The following is a 23599-nucleotide window of genomic DNA, read 5'->3' as shown; positions in this document are numbered from 1 at the left end:
ATGCTCTGAATCAGTGTAACCCATTCTAGAGTTTTTCTCCTATCCCCTGGCTGGCGTCTTTTTTTCTCAGCCAGTAAACTGAAAGATTGGTTATTTTCCGGAACTCGGTGTCCTGTGTCTAGAATAGGATTTTTTTTATCTAGTCACTGTGCCCTAGAACGCACATTCTTCTCCAGGGAGTTTTCTTTTGTGCAGTGGCACAATTCTGGAAGCTTATTACTCCCCCTCAACCACACACATACACTACACAAATAAATAATGTCTAATTCCTGACCTGACATGGACACATGAAGTAATGCAAGGTTCAAATAAGACACCAGATATATATATATATATATTTATTTATTTAGAAGACTGTACTGCTTATGTGCAGCCTTGAACCCTACTGTAGTTATTATGGAAATATTGTAATTTATTAGTTAACTAATTTTAAAACAGGTTGCTGTACATTGGATAGTAGAATAATACATGTTGTTATTAGGCCTATTATTCAGAAACATACATACTTCTTGAAATAATATATACTATTCCCATAAATATTCTGAGATCTGAACTTTATTGCCTTTTTGTTACAGGCAGTGCTAGGTCTCAGGAAAGATTGAAAATACAATTATAATGAAGGTGCACAAATCCCTTTTATTTGTGCTTCACATACAAATTTAAATGTTTCCTCTGTGCCATTAATGAGGATTTATGTTTGCAAATAAAGTGGGAAATGCATTGGGTGTCATGTAAACAAATCAGTGTGCATTTTTACAGAATTAGAAATGCTCACCTAAAAAAATTCAATACAAATGGTCCTTTAAGACAATTTCTTGTAATGTTTTAGAGATTATAACCTACTGTACTCCTTTAAAAATACAAAGGTATGTCTGAGATTTACAACAATAAGCTCTTGTGCATCACCCTGTGTATTTAATAAGTCCACTTATTTCAAATTCCAGCTGAATGTTATGGCTTGTTTTTGGACATCCAACATTATTCTCAGGAGAAGTATCCTCCAGGTGGCACTGACTAAAACACACAGCCCTTACTGGTTCTTTCTGCTGGGAGACAGAAGCCATCTGGAACTCACAAGCAACGGAAGTGTGCACGCCCATATACATGCCACTACTAACTGGGTCACTGGGACTCCAACACAATAGAATGTCTCTAAAATACATTTCACACGAAAGGGATCGTTCACAAAAATTAAAATTCTGTCATAATTTACTGTTTAAAAATGCATACAACTTTCTTCTTACATGGAACACAAAAGGAGATATTAGGCAAAATGTTAGCCTCAGTCACCATTTCCTTTTATTGTAAGGAAAACAATCGCAATGAAAGTGAATGGTGACTGAGATATTCTGCCAAACATCTCCTTTGGAGTTCCATGGAAGAAAGTCAGTCACATGGGTTTGTAAAATATGAGGGTAAGTACCGGCGAATGATGAAAGAATTTAATTTTTTGGGTGAACTATTCATTTACAGCAAATGGGTTTGCCTGAGGTTCAACACACAAACATGGAAGAAAGTTTATCACAGTTTATGTTGGATAATGAACCACATAAAACTCATAAATATGTTCTCAGAGTATTCACAGTTGAACTGTATCTTGAAATGGACGTCTCCTCCCACAGCGAGGCTGCGAAAATGAATGTTGCATTCTCCATTACTGTCACAGCTATTAGCAGTAATGATAATTGCACCATACTAATAATTGCGCTCAATCATTTTTTCCCCCCTGTGTGATGAAAACAGCTCTAAGCCACGTCCTCTCCTCAAGTTTTTTTTTCTTCTGATCTCTCTCGCACACCTTCTCTATTCCCATTCCTCTCTATTCCCCATCTCTTGCTCTCAGCTCACTGAGCCGGGTGAAATATCTTTCTGACTAAATGATTTTTTTGCACTGTGGAAATGTTGCCATGGAGACTGAGGCTCCCTCGACCCCCACCCTTCTGTGTATGTGTGTGTATTGGGAAGTTTATGGTGGGTAGTTGCGCTAACTGGCGTGTCTTCACCTCAGCAGCGACTCTGGCTGAGGCGCTCACGCTGCTCACACAGTGCTGATGTGCAGCAGTGTGCAAGTACACATGATCTGTCCACCTCCTCTCCTCTCTTTCTAAGCTATCTTCTCATCACACAACCTCAAGGATTTCTGCCTGCGTGGCCTGTAAATTAAATTCTTGTTTTCTTACTCACTTGTTTGTGCTATTCTTTTAGGTATATATACAGGTGAAACTCGAAAAATTAGAATATCGTGCAAAAGATCATTAATTTCAGTAATTCAACTTAAAATGTGAAACTAATATATTATATAGACTCATTACAAGCAAAGTAAGATATTTCAAGCCTTTATTTGATATAATTTTGATGATTATGGCTTACAGCTTATGAAAACCCCAAATTCAGAATCTCAGAAAATTAGAATATTGTGAAAAGGTTCAGTATTGTAGGCTCAAAGTGTCACACTCTAATCAGCTAAACACCTACAAAGGGTTCCTGAGCCTTTAAATGGTCTCTCAGTCTGGTTCAGTTGAATTCACAATCATGGGGAAGACTGCTGACCTGACAGTTGTGCAGAAAACCATCATTGACACCCTCCACAAGGAGGGAAAGCCTCAAAAGGTAATTGCAAAAGAAGTTGTATGTTCTCAAAGTGCTGTATCAAAGCACATTAACAGAAAGTTAAGTGGAAGGGAAAAGTGTGGAAGAAAAAGCAGCAGGGATGACCGTAGCCTGGAGAGGATTGTCAGGAAAAGGCCATTCAAATGTGTGGGGGAGCTTCACAAGGAGTGGACTGAGGCTGGAGTTACTGCATCAAGAGCCACCACACACAGACGGGTCCTGGACATGGGCTTCAAATGTCAAACGTCTTACCTGGGCTAAAGAAAAAAGAACTGGTCTGTTGCTCAGTGGTCCAAAGTCCTCTTTTCTGATGAGAGCAAATTTTGCATCTCATTTGGAAACCAAGGTCCCAGAGTCTGGAGGAAGAATGGAGAGGCACACAATCCAAGATGCTTGAAGTCCAGTGTGAAGTTTCCACAGTCTGTGTTGGTTTGGGGAGCCATGTCATCGGCTGGTGTTGGTCCACTGTGCTTTATTAAGTCCAGAGTCAACGCAGCCGTCTACCGGGACATTTTAGAGCACTTCATGCTTCCTTCAGCAGACAAGCTTTATGGAGATGCTGACTTCATTTTCCAGCAGGACTTGGCACCTGCCCACACTGCCAAAAGTACCAAAACCTGGTTCAATGACCATGGTATTACTGTGCTTGATTGGCCAGCAAACTCGCCTGACCTGAACCCCATAGAGAATCTATGGGGCATTGCTAAGAGAAAGATGAGAGACATGAGACCAAACAATGCAGAAGAGCTGAAGGCCGCTATTGAAGCATCTTGGTCTTCCATAACACCTCAGCAGTGCCACAGGCTGATAGCATCCATGCCACGCCGCATTGAGGCAGTAATTAATGCAAAAGGGGCCCAAACCAAGTACTGAGTACATATGCATGATTATACTTTTCAGAGGGCCGACATTTCTGTATTTAAAATCCTTTTTTTATTGATTTCATGTAATATTCTAATTTTCTGAGATTCTGAATTTGGGGTTTTCATAAGCTGTAAGCCATAATCATCAAAATTATATCAAATAAAGGCTTGAAATATCTTACTTTGCTTGTAATGAGTCTATATAATATATTAGTTTCACCTTTTAAGTTGAATTACTGAAATTAATGAACTTTTGCACGATATTCTAGTTTTTTGAGTTTCACCTGTATATATATATATATATATATATATATATGCCTAAATAAAAGCTCCTTTTAAATTTCTTGTCATTCCAGCAGGCCTGGATCCTCCCATGACTGTCACTTGGCCTGCCTTACAACAGCCCCATTTATCTTCGCCCCAGGCCCATCACTGTCATTCTTGGCCCATTTTACAACTTAAAGCCGAGCCGGGCTGGGCCTCCAAGCTTTCCGCCCCTTCAAGAATGTTCTGCTGGTCGACTGAATTTTTTTTTAATGATAGATGCTGATTCCTGGATTAGGGTGGCCAATGACCAATATGTTTATATAATAGGTAGACACTACGGTGAAATAACTGCAAATATGATGTCCACAACCTTTACTGAAATTCACTTATTTTACACTTAAACTCTAAATTAATTCAAAAATATTTGAATATGAAAAATCTACACTATCCAATGACAAGCAGATTTAGAAAACGACACTTCAGGGAATGACCACACCTGTTAGGAACCGTTCACACTGAATGCTAAAAAATGCAGCTTGCCTTGATGCAAAATTACCTTGATGCAGCTTCACGAATAGAGCAGAATGCGGGAGTCTTGAGATGCGTTTTTAGCAATACTTTTAAAGGAATATTCCTGGTTCAAAAAAGTAAGCTCAATCGACAGCATTTGAGGCATTTTTTTTGATTACCACACAAAAATAAATTTGACCTGTCCATCCTATTCTTTAATAAAAGCAAAAATGGGGGTTAAAGTGAGGCACTTACAATGGAAGTGAATGTGGCCAATTTTTGGAGGGTTCAGCATTTACATAAATTATTCTGTTAAAAATTGTGTGCACCTATAAAAAACAAAACTATTGAAAAACAGTGCAGGTTCGTTGTTCACGGTCCCTAAATCAGCCAAGTTATGGGCTAATACAAAAAATTTGAAAATGGCCAAATATCAGCCAAATAATTCACCTGGCTGATCTATATAAATCAAATTTGTAGTCTTCACCACACATGCTAATTCCCTCCATCTCTGTCTCTCTTGCTGTATCTGTGTGTGACAGTCATGTGGAGGGCTGGCAGAGAGTGCTGACTCTGGGTGTTCTGTGTACAGTGAAGCTTAGAAGAACAGTGCATTAGACTCTTGGTTGGCCACAAGAACACAGATGTGGACTCTTTGAGCAGGCAAGATGGTTGTAGATGGATCAGGCATTGACCTGTGTAAAAAAAACTCCACCTTTTTGAAGGGGCACCAGTGGAAGTCCCGGCTCACTCACAAGGCAATGTAATATATGGCAAAGACATTAAAAATATGTTTATTGTATTTGTGTTAAGACATTTTAAATAGTGGTACTGTTTTCAATAAGCAATCCAGGGCACGTAGGATCAAATTTTGACCTAATATAATTTTTTTTATTTTTCTGGTATAGCAAGCTAAATTGCAACTGAACTGGAGAGGCAGTAACCATTTACACAGACAGCAGAAAGCAGCTTATTGCAAGAAAGTAGCGTTCCGGTAACTCTTTACTCCAGTATGTGGCTCGTCAGTAAGCAGATTTCTCCACAGCAACGTAAGTTCCCTGTGACACTTCTGTAAATAACAAACATGGTATCTGATGAAGACATTACTATTTTATTCTCTGTTGCTTCGCTTTTATCCCAGATATTCAAGAGCTGTTGCTATGTTTTTAAAATAACTTTGTCGCAACATATAATAGTGGGCTTTCCCTCTTATGCAAAACTCTAGGATTCCCCCAATGTATCAGCGCTTATACTCGAACGTAAGGGACCATCAATATTTTACATTGGTGTATATAAATTGGTATAGTTTATAGTGTATGTGCTTTACCCAATGTACTCCCAGAAACTTTTTCTTTTCCACCTTATTGATTTGATCTTGGACCCCATCCTATAATGTTTGTTATCTGGTCTGTTCACACACAGGCACGCTCCTCAAAAACCTGTAAGAACCATGTGCTTACATGACCACATTAAGCCGGTTTCTCCAGGACAAAGCTGGGCATGTTAAACTGCATTCTTTTAATCCCTTAAACCATGCAAGGACATTGCCGTTCTTGTTTACATGACATGACAGAACTCCACTTACTGAAAACGCCTGGAATAAACCATTTTCTTAAGTGCATGCTAGCATGGTCACTGATAATCATGCATTTCATGCAGTTGAATGGAAAAGTGTAGATTTGACTTTTTCAAAATAACTATTTTTGTTATTTAGTGGAGAAAAATGAATTGACATGACAGTAGGAAGATAATGACAGAATTTCCAGTTAAAAGCAAATCTGTGTGACCCAAGTGAACTAACAGAATTTAAACATCTAAATGTTTATTTTGTTCTTTCATTTCTTGTTCTTAGTATTTTGTTCTTTTTTGGGGGGCCTATGGAATAAACAAAAACACAAACAGAAGCATGTACACAAGGACTGCAATGTTCCACACTGCATTTCTATTAAGCAAGTCTGCTATAAAAAATGTATGACTGCTACAAAATAATTACACACAACTTAACGTACAGCAGGAGGTGGAATGGGATGAGACACAGAAAGCAAGAGATAGATTGAAAGATTAGGGTGATCCACAGCCTACATAAATTACTGTATTAAATGAATACACAAACAGTTGTATCAAGCAAACATGTCATAATGATTTTTCATACATGTTTTATTTCAGCCATCATTGCTCCAGCCTTAAAATCATCTTCTTAATCTTCATCATTCACATATTCATCCTCCTAACAGTTTTTTGGGGATTTTTCTTTTTTTTTTTTTTTTTTTCAGTTTTGTTTTGTTTTTCTGAAATGTTCTCAACCTGACTGCATTTAATTTATATCTTGCTCTAAGTCTCTGCTTAATCTGAACATATAAAAAAAGTAAACATTTTCAAAGAAAATTAAAAAAGCAAACAAACGAACAAACAAACAAAAATATACCTAGAAACTGTAATGCCATTGCAAAGAGAATATACAATATTAACAACATTATTAATCATCCGAGTTGTGATGATATGGAACAGGTTGCTAGGTCAGCATGTTCATCATTAGTAGTGTTAGTATCAACTTCATCCTCAGATTTTGTGTTGAGCATCACTTATTAAATTATCATTGCATCAAGTTGACATCATCCATGTTTATACAAGCATGCAAACACATTTCCTCAAGATCATTCAGAATTGCACTGACATAGAGAACAAAGGTAAGAGGGGAGACCAACATAGAGAGAAATATGGGCTGATAAAGGAAAGAGCAGAATATCATAAAAGTGAGTGGCGTGTATGTGTTTGTGTTGGAATAATAAAGTATGGAAGCTGATGAAGGGGTCAGAGGTCACTCTACAGGGAAGGTGCCTCCAGAGTGTAAGATCAAAGGCAGCAGGAGAAACAGGGCTGCAGACTAGAGCAGGGTGGAAACGAAGACTGTGGGTCAATACCACATCTACGTCTATGAAGGGATCAATGGTCTCTTAAAAAACAACAAGAGCTGATATATGATAACGGACTAAGGACTGAGCTTGCTCTGTGTATGTGTGTGTGTGTGTGTGTGTGTGTGTGTGTGTTTCAAGCCCAATAGCTTGGCCTGGTGTATGATTAATAGTAGAAATAGAGAAAATATGAGTAGGGGAGCTACAGTGGGTAATAATTATACTGATGTACATTTCAATAACGTGAGTGTTTAGTATTCCTGCATTGAGGGATGTGTGCAGTAGCATTTGGCAGTGGCTGTACTGTGGACTGTTCTGCAATATTAATAGCTGCAGTGTTTGTGCAGACCTGGATATCAAGGGTACATGAATTGATAAAGTTAAGGGTGACCAAAAAAAGATGTAAGATGTAAACAAGGTAAAATGAAAATCATTCTCATGCACTAAAATCATGTAAGACTTGTCTCCCTCTATATCTCAGTTTGCAAGGAATGCTTCAGAGAGAAAAGATAGTCACATTAGCCAAAAGAGATGAAGAGAACCAGTTAGTCTTTTTTTCTTTTTCTTTTAAAGTTAATTAAAAACTTCCAATACGTTATTCCTCGAAAGCTCTGGCCACCAGGTTTGTCCCCTCTTACATACATAGCACATTTACAAAAAAGACGAGCACACCCAACACAAGAACATAGATCAGGCTAGGGAAACTTTTCAGTGACGAGCTGGTTAGGGTAACAACAGAGACGGGTTACTACCACATTCTACGGAGAATGACCGAAATGCGGATCTGAGAAATTACACCCTGTCCCTAACAAGTGCAACGGTCCTACACAAGAAATAGTTCCTCTAAGACACAGGACAGGAGACACATTTTGATTGTTCAAAATTAGATTTTTTTCTGTGCAGGAGAGAGGAGGGGGCAAAGAGCGAGACGTTAGTTGCAAACATGTGGTCGTACAAAGGGTCACAGTGACATATAACGACACACAGGCATACACGCACACACACAAACCAACGAGCAAATGCATATCGACACAAAAGAACACTCCCACAAACACTTAAGTACACGGGAAGAAAAGAGAACAGATGCGTGCGTTTTTCCAAAGTGGTCCTCTGGGCAAAGTGATGTAGCAGAGCACACATCTTTTGGAAATTAATAATGTCTAAAAGAACCCCCCCAAAAAAAATCGTGGCATGGTATAAAAATAAAATACTATGGCCAAATCATTTCCCTGTAGGATATGTTTCCAGGAAGTACACACAAATCCGTCCCAGTTAGGGTCCTCTGGCAATATTTGAAATCAATGTTAGCTCCTTGGGAAAGTTCTCAAGGGGTTACAGTCTGCCAGCACGTCAATGTCCGGAAAACATATTGTCGAACTGTTCCTTTCTTTTCTGGTAGACCAACAAGGATGGTTTGGAAAGAAAATTAATTGCTGATCTCAATGAGCTCCAATCAGAAGGTGATACAAATTTTAAAAAGACAGAGGGACACATTTCAATTCTGCACAATATGATTTGGCCAATGCATCCATCCTTATGTCTCTTTCTCCAGATGGGAACGCTGATAAAGTAGTCCTCCTCTCCAGAGAAATAGGAAACAGTTGCTAGGTTTCTGCATTGGCAGAGAGGACCACTCCAAATACTTGCAGCTACTTGTCCTAAACACTTTAAATTTCTTTCTATAGCTACACACAGACACCCTTACAAATTCACATACGCACATGCACTCACACGTACACAGAAACATTTGTGGTCCATAATTTATCAGGTCACTGATTTTTTTATATAGTAATTAAAATGTTTTGTTTAGGCTCAGTTTCAAATAACTAAATAAAGATCATCTATTTTTCAACTGGGAATGTTTTTCATAGTTCCCCTGAATAAATCATGATATATTTTGTCTTAACATAATTCCTGAAGCAATACCATCCATGCCAGAGTTTTTTGTTCCATGTGTTTGAATGAGCATTTGTATGTGTGTGTGCATGTAAGTGTGTGTATGTGCCAAGTTAAGTATAATAGGTGTTATCTATATATTGTGTTGGTTGGGTCTACAGGGATGATTTAGAGGAAAAGCACAAACACAAGCACAGTCTCTCTTCTCTGGTTCTTTCTTGATGAAGGATTATTCACAGGTGAAAAGGAAAAAATGTATTCTGTTGCTAAAAAGAGAATGCTGACCTGAGAATGAGAGAGGGAGATAGATACAGAAAAAACCCCACTATTAACCATGTAAACAGAAGTAAACAAGAGTAGTAACATGTTACATAAGCACAAACTGCGGTAGTGAACAGATGTTGATGCTATGGGCCTCTGCCATTACTCCAGTACATGAATGAAACCTAACACACTTTGATGCATTCACGCACACAGATCCCTTATCTGAGGATGTAACGCTCCAATTACAGTGTGTGGTGTGTGTGTGTGGTGTGTGTGTGTGTGTGTGAATGTTCATACTCACATCTCTACTCAGAGTGAGGGCTGTCCACCACTATGTGTGGCTTTGGGGAGGCTGTGGCACTCTTTGATACATATGTGGTTATGGATTTCTCCTGGGGAGGTAATCATCAATAAACATTAATCAATATTCAGAGGGTGATTTGAAATATGACTTGAAATCTTCACATATAAATACATCATAACAGTATTCTTATTACATGATAAAGGTATTTATAATGACATTGAAAAGCAATGTATCCATAAAAAGTTTTAACTACAGTTATAATACATTGTAATACTGAACTACTCATGGTGAAACCTTTAACCCTTTTAGCTCTGAAGGTGTTTTTAAAGATTTCTTGTTTCAGTGGCATGCCCAAAATTAAAGGCGTATTACTCTACAAAAAAATCAAAGAGGGTCAATTGTTTGGTATCTTTTAAAGAATTTTTTTTTTTTTAATGATATGGATAGATAAACTACGAGACTCTCAGCCTAAGAAACTGCTAAAAAATATCAAAAACAACTTGAGCGGGGGGAGTCACGTGATGCCATGTGAGGTTTGGACATGTGAACGGAGAGCTCTGCGCACTTTGCTAGTTTTAACACTAACACAGGTTAACTAAAAGGTTAACCTGTTGATACGCAGCCCCTTTTTGAGCACAAACCATGAAAATGACATACCTGAACTTAAATGGTTGTATTTACTGGACCCTTTGTAGTATGGACACAGTTGTATTATCTTTTGAAAGAAGACATTTTGGGGTTTTATTTCCCAAGTTTCATAATTAATATATGTTGTTATTTAGTTAGAGAAGCTGAAGTTTATAGTAATGGAAATATTTTGTGCTAATCTAAAAAACTATAATAAAAGTGCCAAGACAATGTTCTCAAAGCCACAAGTCTAAAAAAGTTATGTTTCAAATTTTAAGATGATCTAACAAAAAATTAGGTTCCTGCAAGCTTTTTCTCTGTAAAATCGCTGGAAGCATACAGAGTAAAATTAAGGCTCAACCTTTCAAGACGACACAAAATCTGACTGCACTGCTTGGCTATTATGAATAAAACTATGCCCCATTTTAAGAAATAGACTTAGGAGACAGGCTCATTTTGTTTAAGAGACTCTAATATATAAGAAAATTAATAGTTTTACAACATGAATGCTGCTCAGATTGCATAGTTTGTTGAAGAACGATGACGAAGGGTAATTCTTTCAGGTGAGATCTCATGTAAACAATAGAGAATATATCAATATTTCTCAGATTTATCACTTTTATGGACAAAAAGTGCTATTGGATGTTTTTCATTGAACGCTTGCCATGGAAAATTGACCCAAGTATGGTGAACTGGATTCATCTGGCGATCGCGTTTTCATAACAAAGGTATGAAGTCCTGTTTTGATATTGCATGTTTTCATTTGTACTCCTGGCACATATAACTAAATTGCTGTTTCTGGAGCATTGCTATCGTGAAACCAAGATCGGATATCAATGATTTAAAAGATGTATGAAAGATGTTTAATTTGTTAACATTCATTACATTTATAGTCGGTAAATTATATATTAAACTTAAGCAGAGTGACGTCACCACCACGTGCAGGGAATTGCATATCAACAAGTTTAATGTCATAAACCAGTGAGATTCAATACACAGAACTGAGAGTTCTAGAAGGACATTATGTCAAAGAATTCAAAATCCTCATGCTGTCACGAACCCCGCTCCTCTGCCCCATCTCCGCTTCCTCGAGCACGCACCCATACACTCTGCGAGCATGCTCGCTTCCCGCTTCCTCGCTCCGCCCCCTTGAGCTCGTACGCTCTGTTTCCTCCCTCACGAGCTCACACGCTCGTTCTGCTATTACGAGCTCTCGCTCGTAAACTCTCTCCCCTCTCTGACTCATGCTCTCGTCTCACTCGCTGCAGCCTGAACATTATGACCACCTGCACTCACGCGCTTCTCAATCACCCCTTTATTATGTACACCTGCACTCGTCCCATCACCTAGTTATTCATTTCACCTGCACCGCTCGTTTGTTCCCCTATATATATCACAACCCTTTCGTTTCACTCGGGTTGGTTATTGTATGTATTTAGTTCCCCGTATCGTTGCCCTGCTAGTCTCGTCTAGTTTTGACCTCCCTACTGTTTTACCTCTTAGCTTGCCAACTTGTTCCCCTGTCTCCGTTCCCACTTGTCCCTAGTTGTTAACTGTTTTCCCGTCCTCGACCCTCTTGTTATTGTTATCTTGATTCCCGGCTTTTGACCTCACGCTTCCCACGACTACTCTTCATTGGATTTGCCCCCTTGTTTGTACGTTTGTCTGGACTGCTTTTTATTTAATAAAGCGGTTTTCAACCAACATTGTGACTGTCTCATCTTGTGTGTGTGTGAGCGGGTTACAGAATAACCAACCTCACCGTAGACAGTCACAATGCGTCACGCGGATGTTTCGCGCAGCTCACTAGAGCGGAGAGGCACGTCACATTCGGCGCAAGGAGCTACAGTTTGGAGGCAGGACCAAGCGCTCACGGCCCAGGGGCAGCAGGTATGTGCGTTGTCTGATTTATGTCACACTGTTTCACCTGTGTCTGCCCCTGAGCCCGTTTATGCCTCCAGCGCATTTCTGAGCGCCGTGAGCCTTCAACCCCCTGAGAGGTTTGACGGCTCTTCGGACGCTGACCAAGGGGTTTTTCTGCGAGGCAGCGGTTGTGTAACCCATAACCCCGCCCTCGGCATTATGGACCCAGCTGCCCAACTCGTGGGTTTAGCGTCAGGGAGCCAAACCGTGGAGGCTTATATTATGGATTTTTGTGTCCTGGCATACCAGGTGAATTTTAATGAGGTGGCTCTGAAGACCATTTTCCAATGTGGTCTGAATGAGCCAACCTCATCATTAATGCCTGGTGGTCGCTGCCCCCTTAACCTGGCTCAGTTTATTGACCTCGCCCTACTGTACTCTGGTTCCTCGTTCACTGTGGGGGAGGCAGACACTGAACCAGCGCTCCACACCAAGACCCCCGTCTCGAAGCCTACCACGGCCCCAGTCCCGAGGCCTGTCACGGCCCCAGTCCCTAAGCCTGACACGGCCCCAGTCCCGAGGCCTGTCACGGCCCCAGCCTCGAAGCCCGGCACGGCCAACGAGCCGGCGCCCATGCCCGCCACGGCCAACGAGCCGGCGCCCATGCCCGCCACGGCCAACGAGCCGGCGCCCATGCCCGCCACGGCCAACGAGCCAGCGCCCCTGCCTGCCACGGCCGGTGAGCCAGCGCCCATGTCTGCCACGGTCAGCGAGCCAGCCTGTAGCCTCGACCCCCTGAGCCAGCCTGTAGCCTCGACCGTCCCCATGGCCACGTCCCCTGTTGGCCGAAGACGTAAGAGAAGGAAGAGGGCCCCTTCTCCCCAGTCTCGTCTGGTGCTCAAGACCTCTGCTCCGCCCTCAGAGTCTTCCACGGCTCTGCAGACCTCTGCTCCGCCCTCAGAGTCTCCCACGGCTCTGCAGACCTCTGCTCCGCCCTCAGAGTCTCCCACGGCTCTGCAGACCTCTGCTCCGCCCTCAGAGTCTCCCACGGCTCTGCCGGGTTCTGCTCCGCCCTCAGAGTCTCCCACGGCTCTGCCGGGTTCTGCTCCGCCCTCAGAGTCTCCCACGGCTCTGCCGGGTTCTGCTCCGCCCTCAGAGTCTCCCACGGCTCTGCCGGGTTCTGCTCCGCCCTCAGAGTCTCCCACGGCTCTGCCGGGTTCTGCTCCGCCCTCAGAGTCTCCCACGGCTCTGCCGGGTTCTGCTCCGCCCTCAGAGTCTCCCACGGCTCTGCCGGGTTCTGCTCGCCCCTCTGAGCCCTCCCGGGCTCCGCCTCCACGAGTCTCCAAGGGCCCCTCACGAGCCTCCTAGGGCTCCTCCTCACGAGCCTCCCAGAGCTCTACCCCTCAAGTCCCTCAGGGCTCCACCCCTCAAGCCTCTCACGGCTTCGCCTCTCGAGTCTCTCAGGGCTCCATCCCTCGAGTCTTTCATGGCTCCACCCCTCAAGCCTCTCACGGCTTCGCCTCTCGAGTCTCTCAAGGCTCCATCCCTCGAGTCTTTCATGGCTCCACCCCTCAAGCCTCTCACGGCTTCGCCTCTCGAGTCTCTCAAGGCTCCATCCCTCGAGTCTTTCATGGCTCCACCCCTCAAGCCTCTCACGGCTTCGCCTCTCGAGTCTCTCAGGGCTCCATCCCTCGAGTCTTTCATGGCTCCACCCCTCAAGCCTCTCACGGCTTCGCCTCTCGAGTCTTTCAGGGCTCCATCCCTCGAGTCTTTCATGGCTCCACCCCTCAAGCCTCTCACGGCTTCGCCTCTCGAGTCTCTCAGGGCTCCTCCGCCTCTCAGGGCGTCCCCTCTCGAGTCTTTCATGGCTCCACCCCTCAAGCCTCTCACGGCTTCGCCTCTCGAGTCTCTCAGGGCTCCTCCGCCTCTCAGGGCGTCCCCTCTCGAGTCTTTCATGGCTCCACCCCTCAAGCCTCTCACGGCTTCGCCTCTCGAGTCTCTCAGGGCTCCTCCGCCTCTCAGGGCTCCGCCCCTCGAGTCTCTCAGGGCTCCTCCCCCTCTCAAGCCTCTCAGGGCTCCCCCTCTCGAGTCTTTCAGGGCTCCCCCCCTCAAGCCTCTCGAGCCTCCCAGGGCTCGGCCACTAGAGGCTCCTATGGCTCTGCCTCCCGAGCCTCCTACGGCTCCCCCTCCAGAGCCTCCTACGGCTCCACCTCCCGAGCCTCCCAGGGCTCGGCCACTAGAGGCTCCTATGGCTCTGCCTCCCGAGCCTCCTACGGCTCCCCCTCCAGAGCCTCCTACGGCTCCACCTCCCGAGCCTCTCATGGCTCTGCTCCCAAAGACTCCAGAGCTTCCTAGGGCTCCGCCTCTTGAGCCTTCCACAGCTCCACCACCCGAGCCTCCTACAGCTCTGCTCCCTAAGACTCCAGAGCCTTCTAGAGATTCACCTCTCGAGCCTCCTACGCTCCGCCTCTCGAGCCTTCCATGGCTCCACCACCCGAGCCTCCTACGGCTCTGCTCCCTAAGACTCCAGAGCCTTCTAGAGATTCGCCTCTGGAGCCTCCTGCGGCTCCGCCTCTAAAGCCTCCCTTGGCTCCACCTCCAGAGCCTTCCAGGGCTTCACCTCTGGAGCCTCCTACGGCGCCACCTCCCCCGGCTCTGCCTCCAGAGCCTACCAGGGCTTCACTCCTGGAGCCTTCTACAGCGCCACCTCCCACGGCATCACCTCCCCCGGCTCTGCCTCCAGAGCCTACCAGGGCTTCACTCCTGGAGCCTTCTACAGCGCCACCTCCCACGGCGTCACCTCCCTCGGCTCTGCCTCCAGAGCCTTCCAGGGCTTCACCTCTGGAGCCTCCTACGGCGCCACCTCCATGGGCTCCACTTCCTGAGCCTTCCAGGCCTTCGCCCCTAAAGCCTCCTTCGGCTCCACCTCCAGAGCCCACCAGGGCCTCGCCCCTGGGGCCTCCTGCGACTCCACCTCCCTCGGCTCCGTCTCCTGAGCCTCCCTCGGCGCCGCCTCTTCTGTCTCTCAATTCCCCGCCTGCCGAGTCTCTCACGGCTCCGCCTTCCAAGGCTCAGTCTCCCAAGTCCTCCACGACTCCGCCTTTCACGGCTCCGCCCCCTGAAACCTTTCCTCACTGGGTCTTGCCTGCTCCCCTTGTTACCATTCCTCTACCTGTCCTGTAGCCTCTTCCCTGGCCTCCGGACCCTATTCCTGTCCGGTGGTCACCTTCCAGACCCCCGGACCCAGTCCCTGTCCTCCAGTCGCCTTCCAGACCTCCTGACCCAGTCTCTGCCCTATGGCTGCCCCCTAGACATCCCGACCACCCGCCTGTCCACTATGTTCCCCCTGACCTTGCCTTGAACTGCCCGTTGACCCCCATGGACTGTTTCATTCCCCTTTTGTGCCTTCTGTCCCCTCGAGCTCACACGCTCGTTCTGTCCCCTCGAGCTCACACGCTCGTTCTGTCCCCTCGAGCTCACACGCTCGTTCTGTCCCCTTGAGCTACGCAACCCAGCGTGGCCGTCAGGAGCCGTCCTATTCAGAGGGGGGAGTACTGTCACGAACCCCGCTCCTCTGCCCCATCTCCGCTTCCTCGAGCACGCACCCATACACTCCGCGAGCATGCTCGCTTCCCGCTTCCTCGCTCCGCCCCCTTGAGCTCGTACGCTCTGTTTCCTCCCTCACGAGCTCACACGCTCGTTCTGCTATTACGAGCTCTCGCTCAGTAACTCTCTCCCTCTCTGACTCATGCTCTCGTCTCACTCGCTGCAGCCTGAACATTATGACCACCTGCACTCACGCGCTTCTCAATCACCCCTTTATTATGTACACCTGCACTCGTCCCATCACCTAGTTATTCATTTCACCTGCACCGCTCGTTTGTTCCCCTATATATATCACAACCCTTTCGTTTCACTCGGGTTGGTTATTGTATGTATTTAGTTCCCCGTATCGTTGCCCTGCTAGTCTCGTCTAGTTTTGACCTCCCTACTGTTTTACCTCTTAGCTTGCCAACTTGTTCCCCTGTCTCCGTTCCCACTTGTCCCTAGTTGTTAACTGTTTTCCCGTCCTCGACCCTCTTGTTATTGTTATCTTGATTCCCCGGCTTTTGACCTCACGCTTCCCACGACTACTCTTCATTGGATTTGCCCCCTTGTTTGTACGTTTGTCTGGACTGCTTTTTTATTTAATAAAGCGGTTTTCAACCAACATTGTGACTGTCTCATCTTGTGTGTGTGTGAGCGGGTTACACATGCTCTGGAGACATTAAAAGACACTTAAGTGCTCAAGCTAACAATCCCGCTGAGGCCCCGAGCCCGGGAGCCAATTTGGTCAGAGAAATTAGGGAAATTCAGCAAGAGATGTTGAACATGTCGGCAATGCTGATGAAGGTCGTTGCTCCACTGCCATGGAGACGAAATTCACTGAGGTCGTTACAAGAGTGGGTGATGTCGAGAATCGAATAGATTATCTGGAGTCATCGGAGAGGGAATTATCTGCTAATCTGCTACCCAGGTGGATTTGGAGAATGTCTGGGAGAAGTTGGAGGACATGGAAAAGCGTAAGCCGGCGGAATAACATTTGTATTGATGGAATTCCTGAGGCCGAAGAGGGTCAAGATATGGAAAAATTCCTGTACGGGCTCTTTCTGAGTCTGTTCGACATAATAGGCCATAAACTGGAAATTGATCGTGCTCAGAGGGTTTCGGCTTGGCAATCCGCTGAGGGAGACAGCCCTCAATCAATTCTGGCCTAATTTCTGAGATCATCTGAGTAAGATCTTGTGTTACTTGTGGCAAGGAGTAAAGGAAGGCATTCTTGGAAGAACCACAGAATTTTCTTGTTCTCAGACTTTGTGAATTCGACAAGAGAGAAATGTGATAGATTCAAGGAATGCAAGAAACTCGAACATCAACGGAAGGTCGCTTTTGCACAGATGTTCCCGGCCAAATTGAGAATAGATGCTAAGAATGTCAGTAAAACATTTTCACGTCCCCAGCAAGCTATGTCCTTCATAAAGTCAATGGAGTAAGTTATTTTGTGGTCCTCACATTGCAGCCAAGGAGAATGTCTAATTGAATATTCACTTCACTGTCCGAGGAAACAGAGCGCCTTTTTTGTTTCTTTTTGTGTTAGTTTAGCCTAGCAGCTAGAGTTTGTTTTGTGGAGTAACACTCTTTCGGGACAGTTCTGTGAATGAATATGCATGTTCTATGTGCTTATACCTCCTATTGGCTGGAGTTTGTTTTGTTGAGTATTTCTTTCAAGTCATTGGCGTGATTAGGTCATTTGTTGCACTCATGTAACAGCCGAATGGGCTGCTCACTTAACATTTATTTGACTGTCTTTGGAAATGGAGCACCATTTTTTTATTTTTTTTGCTGGTTCCGCCAAGCGGATGGACAGTTATGTGGATGAACATGCTCTTTGTGTTTATTCCACCTATTGGCTGGAGTTTGTTTTATAGATTATCTTTTGTTGTGCAATTCTGTCTCACAAAATTTGTATAGAAAGACTTGAGCAATCCGATGGCAAAGTTGTCGTAGACGTACATGGACTGTTTGAGTTCAGAGTGATGTTTAGAGGGATGAATGCCAGTTGGCGCTGTTGTGTGCAGGGTTAATGCACACGTTTTTCTTTTTTCTGTTTGTTTGGTTTGGGGGAATGTTTGGGGTTTGATTGTTGCACTAAAGTTGCATTAATGACAAGGCAGGAAAACTTCTGGTTAGATATATAAAACAGAGAGAGTCTTTTTCTACCATTTCCTCAGTGAAATCTGCTGGTAGTGAAATATTTACCTCAGCCATTGATATTAATAATGCTTTTAGAGAATTCTGTCTTAATCTCTATAGTTCCATATCTTTGTCTACTGATGAGGATATTAGAAATGTTGTGGAACCATTAGAACTTCCTAAACTGACGACTGAGCAAAATAATTCTCTTAATTCTGAGATAACTTTGGAGGAGCTTGGCGAGGTAATTAAGGCCTTGCCTACAGACAAGGCTTCGGGGCCAGATGGCTTTGCCGCTGAGTTTTTAGATCTTATGCTACAGAATTGGCTCCACCTTTGCTAGAAGTTTATACGGAATCATTAAAGAATGAAAAGCTCCTGCCAGCCATGATGCAAGCCCGGATCATTCTGATACTTAAAAATGACAAAGATCCAAGTGAGTGTAAGAGTTACCGTCCAATTTTCCTGATCCAGCTAGACGTTAAAATATAAAAAAAAATGTTGAATAACCGATTAAGAAACGTTATGACATCTCTTGTACATATAGATCAGGTGGGGTTTATTCAAGCCATAGCTCTTCTGATGACATTAGGCATTTTATCAATATCATGTGTCATGTGTCAGTGACGAATGATCCGACTCCGGTCACTGCCATCTCACTTGATGCCGAAAAGGCATTTGATATGATAGAATGGGATTATCTTTTTAAGATTTTGGAGATGTATGGGTTCAGGAATACTTTTATTGGATTGATTAAGTTACTTTATAGACAGCTGGTAGCAGCGGTACAAATGAATTGATTAATTTCAGATTATTTAACTAAGGATAAGGGCACTCAGTAAGGTTGCCCTTTTTCCCCATTATCATTCTGTCTTACCCTGGCACCATTATCAGCTGCGATATGAAAGGCGGATGATTTTCCAGGGGTGGTGGCGGGAGATGTGGCGCATAAGCTTTTGCTTTATGCAGATGATATTTTATTATTCGTCTCCTGACCCTACTAGATCTATGCCTTGCCTCCACAGATGTATTAATTCCTTTTCTAAATTCTCAGGATACAGAGTTAATTGGTCTAAATCCAGAGCTTTGGCTCTGATAGCGTACTGCCTGGTAATGGCTTTTCAGTCGAGCGCCTTCCAGTGGCCCAAACAGGGCATTAAGTATTTGGGTATTTTATTCCCAGCAAATTTGTGTGATTTAGTTAGAGTTAATTTTGTCCCTTTTTTTGAGGGATGTGGGCAGGTGGGCTTCATTACATTTATCTATGATTGGGAAGGTTAATGTTATCAAAATTAATTGTATTTCAAAATTCAATAAATGTAGTAATTAAATCTTATTCAGTTCCATTCTGTGTCATTTGAGCCATCATTGAGTATATGTCATATGTAATTAGAGTAGACAATCCTATCTGCCCATATTTGGATGACTTCCACCTCTGAATCTTATCGGGCAGTGGTGGCTCAGCGGTTAAGGCTCTGCGTTACTGACCAGAAGGTCAGGAGTTCAAGCCCCAACACCAACAAGACACCACTGTTGGGCCCTTGAGCAAGGCCCTTGAACCTATCTGCTCCAGGGGTGCTGTATCATGGCTGACCCTGCACTCTGACCCCAGCTTAGCTGGGATATGTGAAAAATAAATAATTTCACCATGTATATGCAGAAATGTATGTATAATGTGTGACAATTGATACATTTATTATTTACAATGTGCTACATAATTTCTGATTATCCAGATAGCACATAAATGCTATATGCACATTGTGCTACGTGTGGATTATCTAATGATCTAAGCATCCGATTACATTGTCCATGGGCTCGTTTAAATGGGAATCCCCTCCTCTAAATAACGGTATGTTTATATTTTTAATGAAGTTATACGCGAAAACACAGCTTATAAGCAACACCTGTTTACATGTAACATGTAGGCTGTTTTTATTCTGCTCTTTGAGAACTATCCAACAACATATGACTTATGGCTATTTGAACAGTTTGATGTTTTTAACGATTACAATCATTTGTATAGTGCAACATTTTTAATAAATTATCAAAACGGAACACTTCACTTTCAAAGCACTTTTTCAGTTTTGGTCATAAAGACTACATGCATTGTAAAGTACAGCTTCTAAGCTTTAAAGTGATACCTATTTTATGTTGGTCAAGACTGTAGTTGTTGATATTTTGATAATAACTTTTTCCTCAATCCGAGCTTAAAGGGTTAAAGAATATAATGCATTATAACACACAATAACAAATCTTTGAACAAATGTAAATGGGTATTGACTCTTTTATGTCTTTTATGTCACTTTGCAGTATCTTTCTTCTCACATAATTAAATAATTTCCACTTAAATATTGACATGTCCATATATTTATTTGTTAAGTAGCTGTCTAATAAGCTAGGTAATGTACAGACAGCCAGTCATTATTGCAAAATAAACCCCTTCAGGGGGACTCAGTGCCATTCCACTTTGTGACTGGATCCTGATCCTGAACCCTGTAAAGGTGTTGATTTTGCAATAATATAGTATAATCAGATATACCAGAATAGGTATTTTATATAATAGGTTTATTGTAAGGTATCATGAATGCATTATAATGAATTAAAAATACCTTTAACAGTGTTTCGCAATCTTGGCTCTGGTGGACTCCAGCATTGCACATTTTGGATGTCTACCTTATCTAACACATCTAATTCTCCAGTATTGCACATTTTGGATGTCTACCTTATCTAACACATCTGATTCTTCTGATAAGTGGGTGTGTCATATAAGTGAAATATCTAAAATGTGCAGTGCTGGGGTCCTCTAGGACCATGATTGAAAAACACAGATTTAATGCATAATGTACATTATACAGGTTTTTTTTTTTTTTTTTTTTTTTTAAAAAAAGGTGCTACCAGGGAGATTATTTAGATTTGGTTTTTTTCAGTCTTATCCAAGATATGTAAACCTGCTTCAACAGTGTACACTATAAGGACGGATATGCATCAAGTGCAAAAATGAAGGTTGAAATCAAGGTTAAAGTCATTTTAATAAGACTTGGCGTACATAGAGTTCACTGCCTGCACACAATAACACACAGAGCACATTAATTGATTTTCTCACACACACGCACACACGCACGCGCACACACACACACACACACACACACACACTCCATGTGGTCACACTGTCTACCTCCACCAGCTGGTGCCAGTGTTCAATAGGTTTGCGGGGATTCGCCAGCATGGCTGTCCAGTGCTCCCTTCCCGGCCCATCAGCATCACTGCCAACACGGCACATCCCGATCACCTCATTATGACCAATACTGAGAGACAGAGAGTGGGAGGGAGAGAGTGAATTAATGCAGTTAGGCTAAGACATGAAGCAGAGACATAGAGCACAGCTCATCCAATACAACAATTGGAATAGAGGTATAGAGAATGCAGGAACAGAGAGACAGGAGCGCGCATAATGAGTGAGAAAGCACACAATATAAATGCAGACCCAATCGCCATAATATAATTAGAAAGATAAAGAGAGACCCTTCTCTGTCATATTCTAACCTGACCATTATGACACACACACACACTGAGAGTTTCCATACACAGTCCTTTAATTACACAGATACAGACTGAGAGATCACATAATTACACAGACAAACAGAGAGAACAGAAGGGGAGAGAGACAGAGGTACATCCCAATTATTGAATTACAGAGATGAACAAAATGAGGCAGGGGCACAGGGTACAGGATCAATGATTTCAGTGAGAAATTTTCACAGAGGACAGATGGGAAGCTGTTTATGATAGAAGTACTGATTATTGAGATAATAAAATAGAGAAAATGAGAAAAGAGAGCGATGAGAGAGAGAGAGGTGTCATAATCACTTAATTACCCTGAAAAGTGAGTTTGAAAAGCTTCTAGCTTGAAATGAAATAACAAGCAAAACAAACACGTTGGAAAGATTATACCAATTGCAGGAACAATTTAGGAGAACAGCGCTGATTTAAAAGATGGCTGTCATGCCAGATTGACAAATCCAAGTAGGACATTTTCCTGGATCTACATCCTTGATGGCCTTGGAACAATATTACCATCATCTAGTCATTGGCCAGGCCAATTTATTGGCTGATATTTAGCCATTTTGACACTTCCATTTTGTTTATGTTTTAAATAAGTAGATACATACAAAATTATATATGGAGTGTAATGCACATTCACACTGACATATTTTCATTTAAAAATGCATTGATTTTACTAAGCTTACATCTCTCATTCACACTGGAACATTATTTTCCTCCACCTCCACCTCCACTTCTCGAGTACTGCATACTTTGGAAATGATGATGTTGCAGCTACTTTGAAATTGTAGTTTCCCAAGCTTAGCTACTAATAACGTTAAGTACTCTTTAAAACCCTAACCCTATAAGAAGTTATGATTTTAGAATTATATAATATCACCTGATATTAAACAATTAGGGTGACAACATTAAATTGAAAAAAACATTTAGGTGCATTCTGTAACATTTGTCTTTGTGTCATCTTGGACTTGTACTGACACCTAGTGGATTGGATGCAGCATCATTTAAAATCAATAGTTTTCAGTTTCAGATGCTGTTGTAGAAAGTTTGATTTCACAGTCAGGCATGATTACTTTAATCAATGAGGGAAAGTGTCAAATAGCAGGACGGTTACTGAGATTAAGCGAGTAGTATTTGGCTGGTCATGTGATTCTATGATTTTTTCTATGATGGCAGCTCCCATGTTTGGACCCTCTCCATGTAGAATAAAACAGCTTTTATAAAGTTACTGATATGACTGGTGTCTTAATTGTACTGTGAGTGGTCATGATTTCCTACATATATTGCAAAATTACAATTCATGTCTTTAGGAGTTACATTTTTTAATGAGGAAAAACCTTTAATATAAACTAATACAACTAGAAACACCTTATATATAAATAAGTAAAAAATATAGTGATGACATCAGCAATTAACTAAATAGTACGATTCATTAAAGAAGACATTGACTTCTTCCAAAGGGGAAAATGAATTGTGTCATTTTTTTCTATCAGTCTAAACAAACTGGAGTTCCCAATGCTAAATATAAGTGAATTGTTTATATTAACTGAACTCTGCAGAAGAACCAATTCACTTAAATGATTTGGATTTCCCAGCACTACAGCCGTGGCCAAAAGTATTGGCAGTGTCATACATTTTGTGTTTCGCAAAGTATTCTGCTTCAGTGTTGCTGATTCACATTGTTTCTAGATTATTGTGCAGAGTGATCAAATACATTTTAAATAATTTCAAAACGCTTCATTGTCCAAAAATTTGTATTTATCACAAAAAAACAAATTTCACAGTTTTTTGGCCCTGGCACAAAATTACCAGCTAACATAATTTTACTAATCATATCAGCAGCACCTGGGAACGTGTGAACGAGTACTAGTCAGGTGAAATATATCATTCTGAATGGATTATAAGAGCAGACTGATTGCTATAAGAGGAGGGAAGAAGTGCTTCCAATCATTGTGTTCTTGTTAGCAATGTTTACATCTAAAGAAAGACATGCAGCCATTATTGCTTTGGATCAAAATGGCCTCAAATGCAAGGAAATTGCTGCAAAGTATATTGCACCTGAAAGAACCATTTACCAGATCATCAAGAACTTCAAGGAGAGAGGTTCAACTGCAGTGAAGAAGGCTTCAGGACGTCCCAGAATGTCCAGCAAGCGCCAGGACCGTCTCCTCCTGAGGAGTCAGCTACGG

At 42.7% G+C, this 23599-nt stretch overlaps 1 protein-coding gene across 1 annotated transcript in view; it reads right to left on the bottom strand.

Moving 5' to 3' along the window:
• Positions 1-6389: 6389 nt before the first annotated feature.
• Positions 6390-23599, bottom strand: part of syt3 (synaptotagmin III) — a 74747-nt gene continuing 57537 nt past the window's right edge. The window contains exons 11-13 of the mRNA XM_052139561.1: positions 21025-21154; positions 9624-9714; positions 6390-9343 (exon numbers count right to left, since the gene is read on the bottom strand). Of these exons, the coding sequence (XP_051995521.1) occupies positions 9628-9714; positions 21025-21154 (217 nt within the window). The 3' untranslated portion in view covers positions 6390-9343; positions 9624-9627. The remainder of the gene's footprint in view (positions 9344-9623; positions 9715-21024; positions 21155-23599) is intronic.

Source organism: Xyrauchen texanus, chromosome 12 (genome assembly GCF_025860055.1).
Source record: "Xyrauchen texanus isolate HMW12.3.18 chromosome 12, RBS_HiC_50CHRs, whole genome shotgun sequence".
Taxonomy (NCBI): Eukaryota; Metazoa; Chordata; class Actinopteri; order Cypriniformes; family Catostomidae; genus Xyrauchen; species Xyrauchen texanus.
This window is presented reverse-complemented; position numbering and strand designations above follow the sequence as displayed.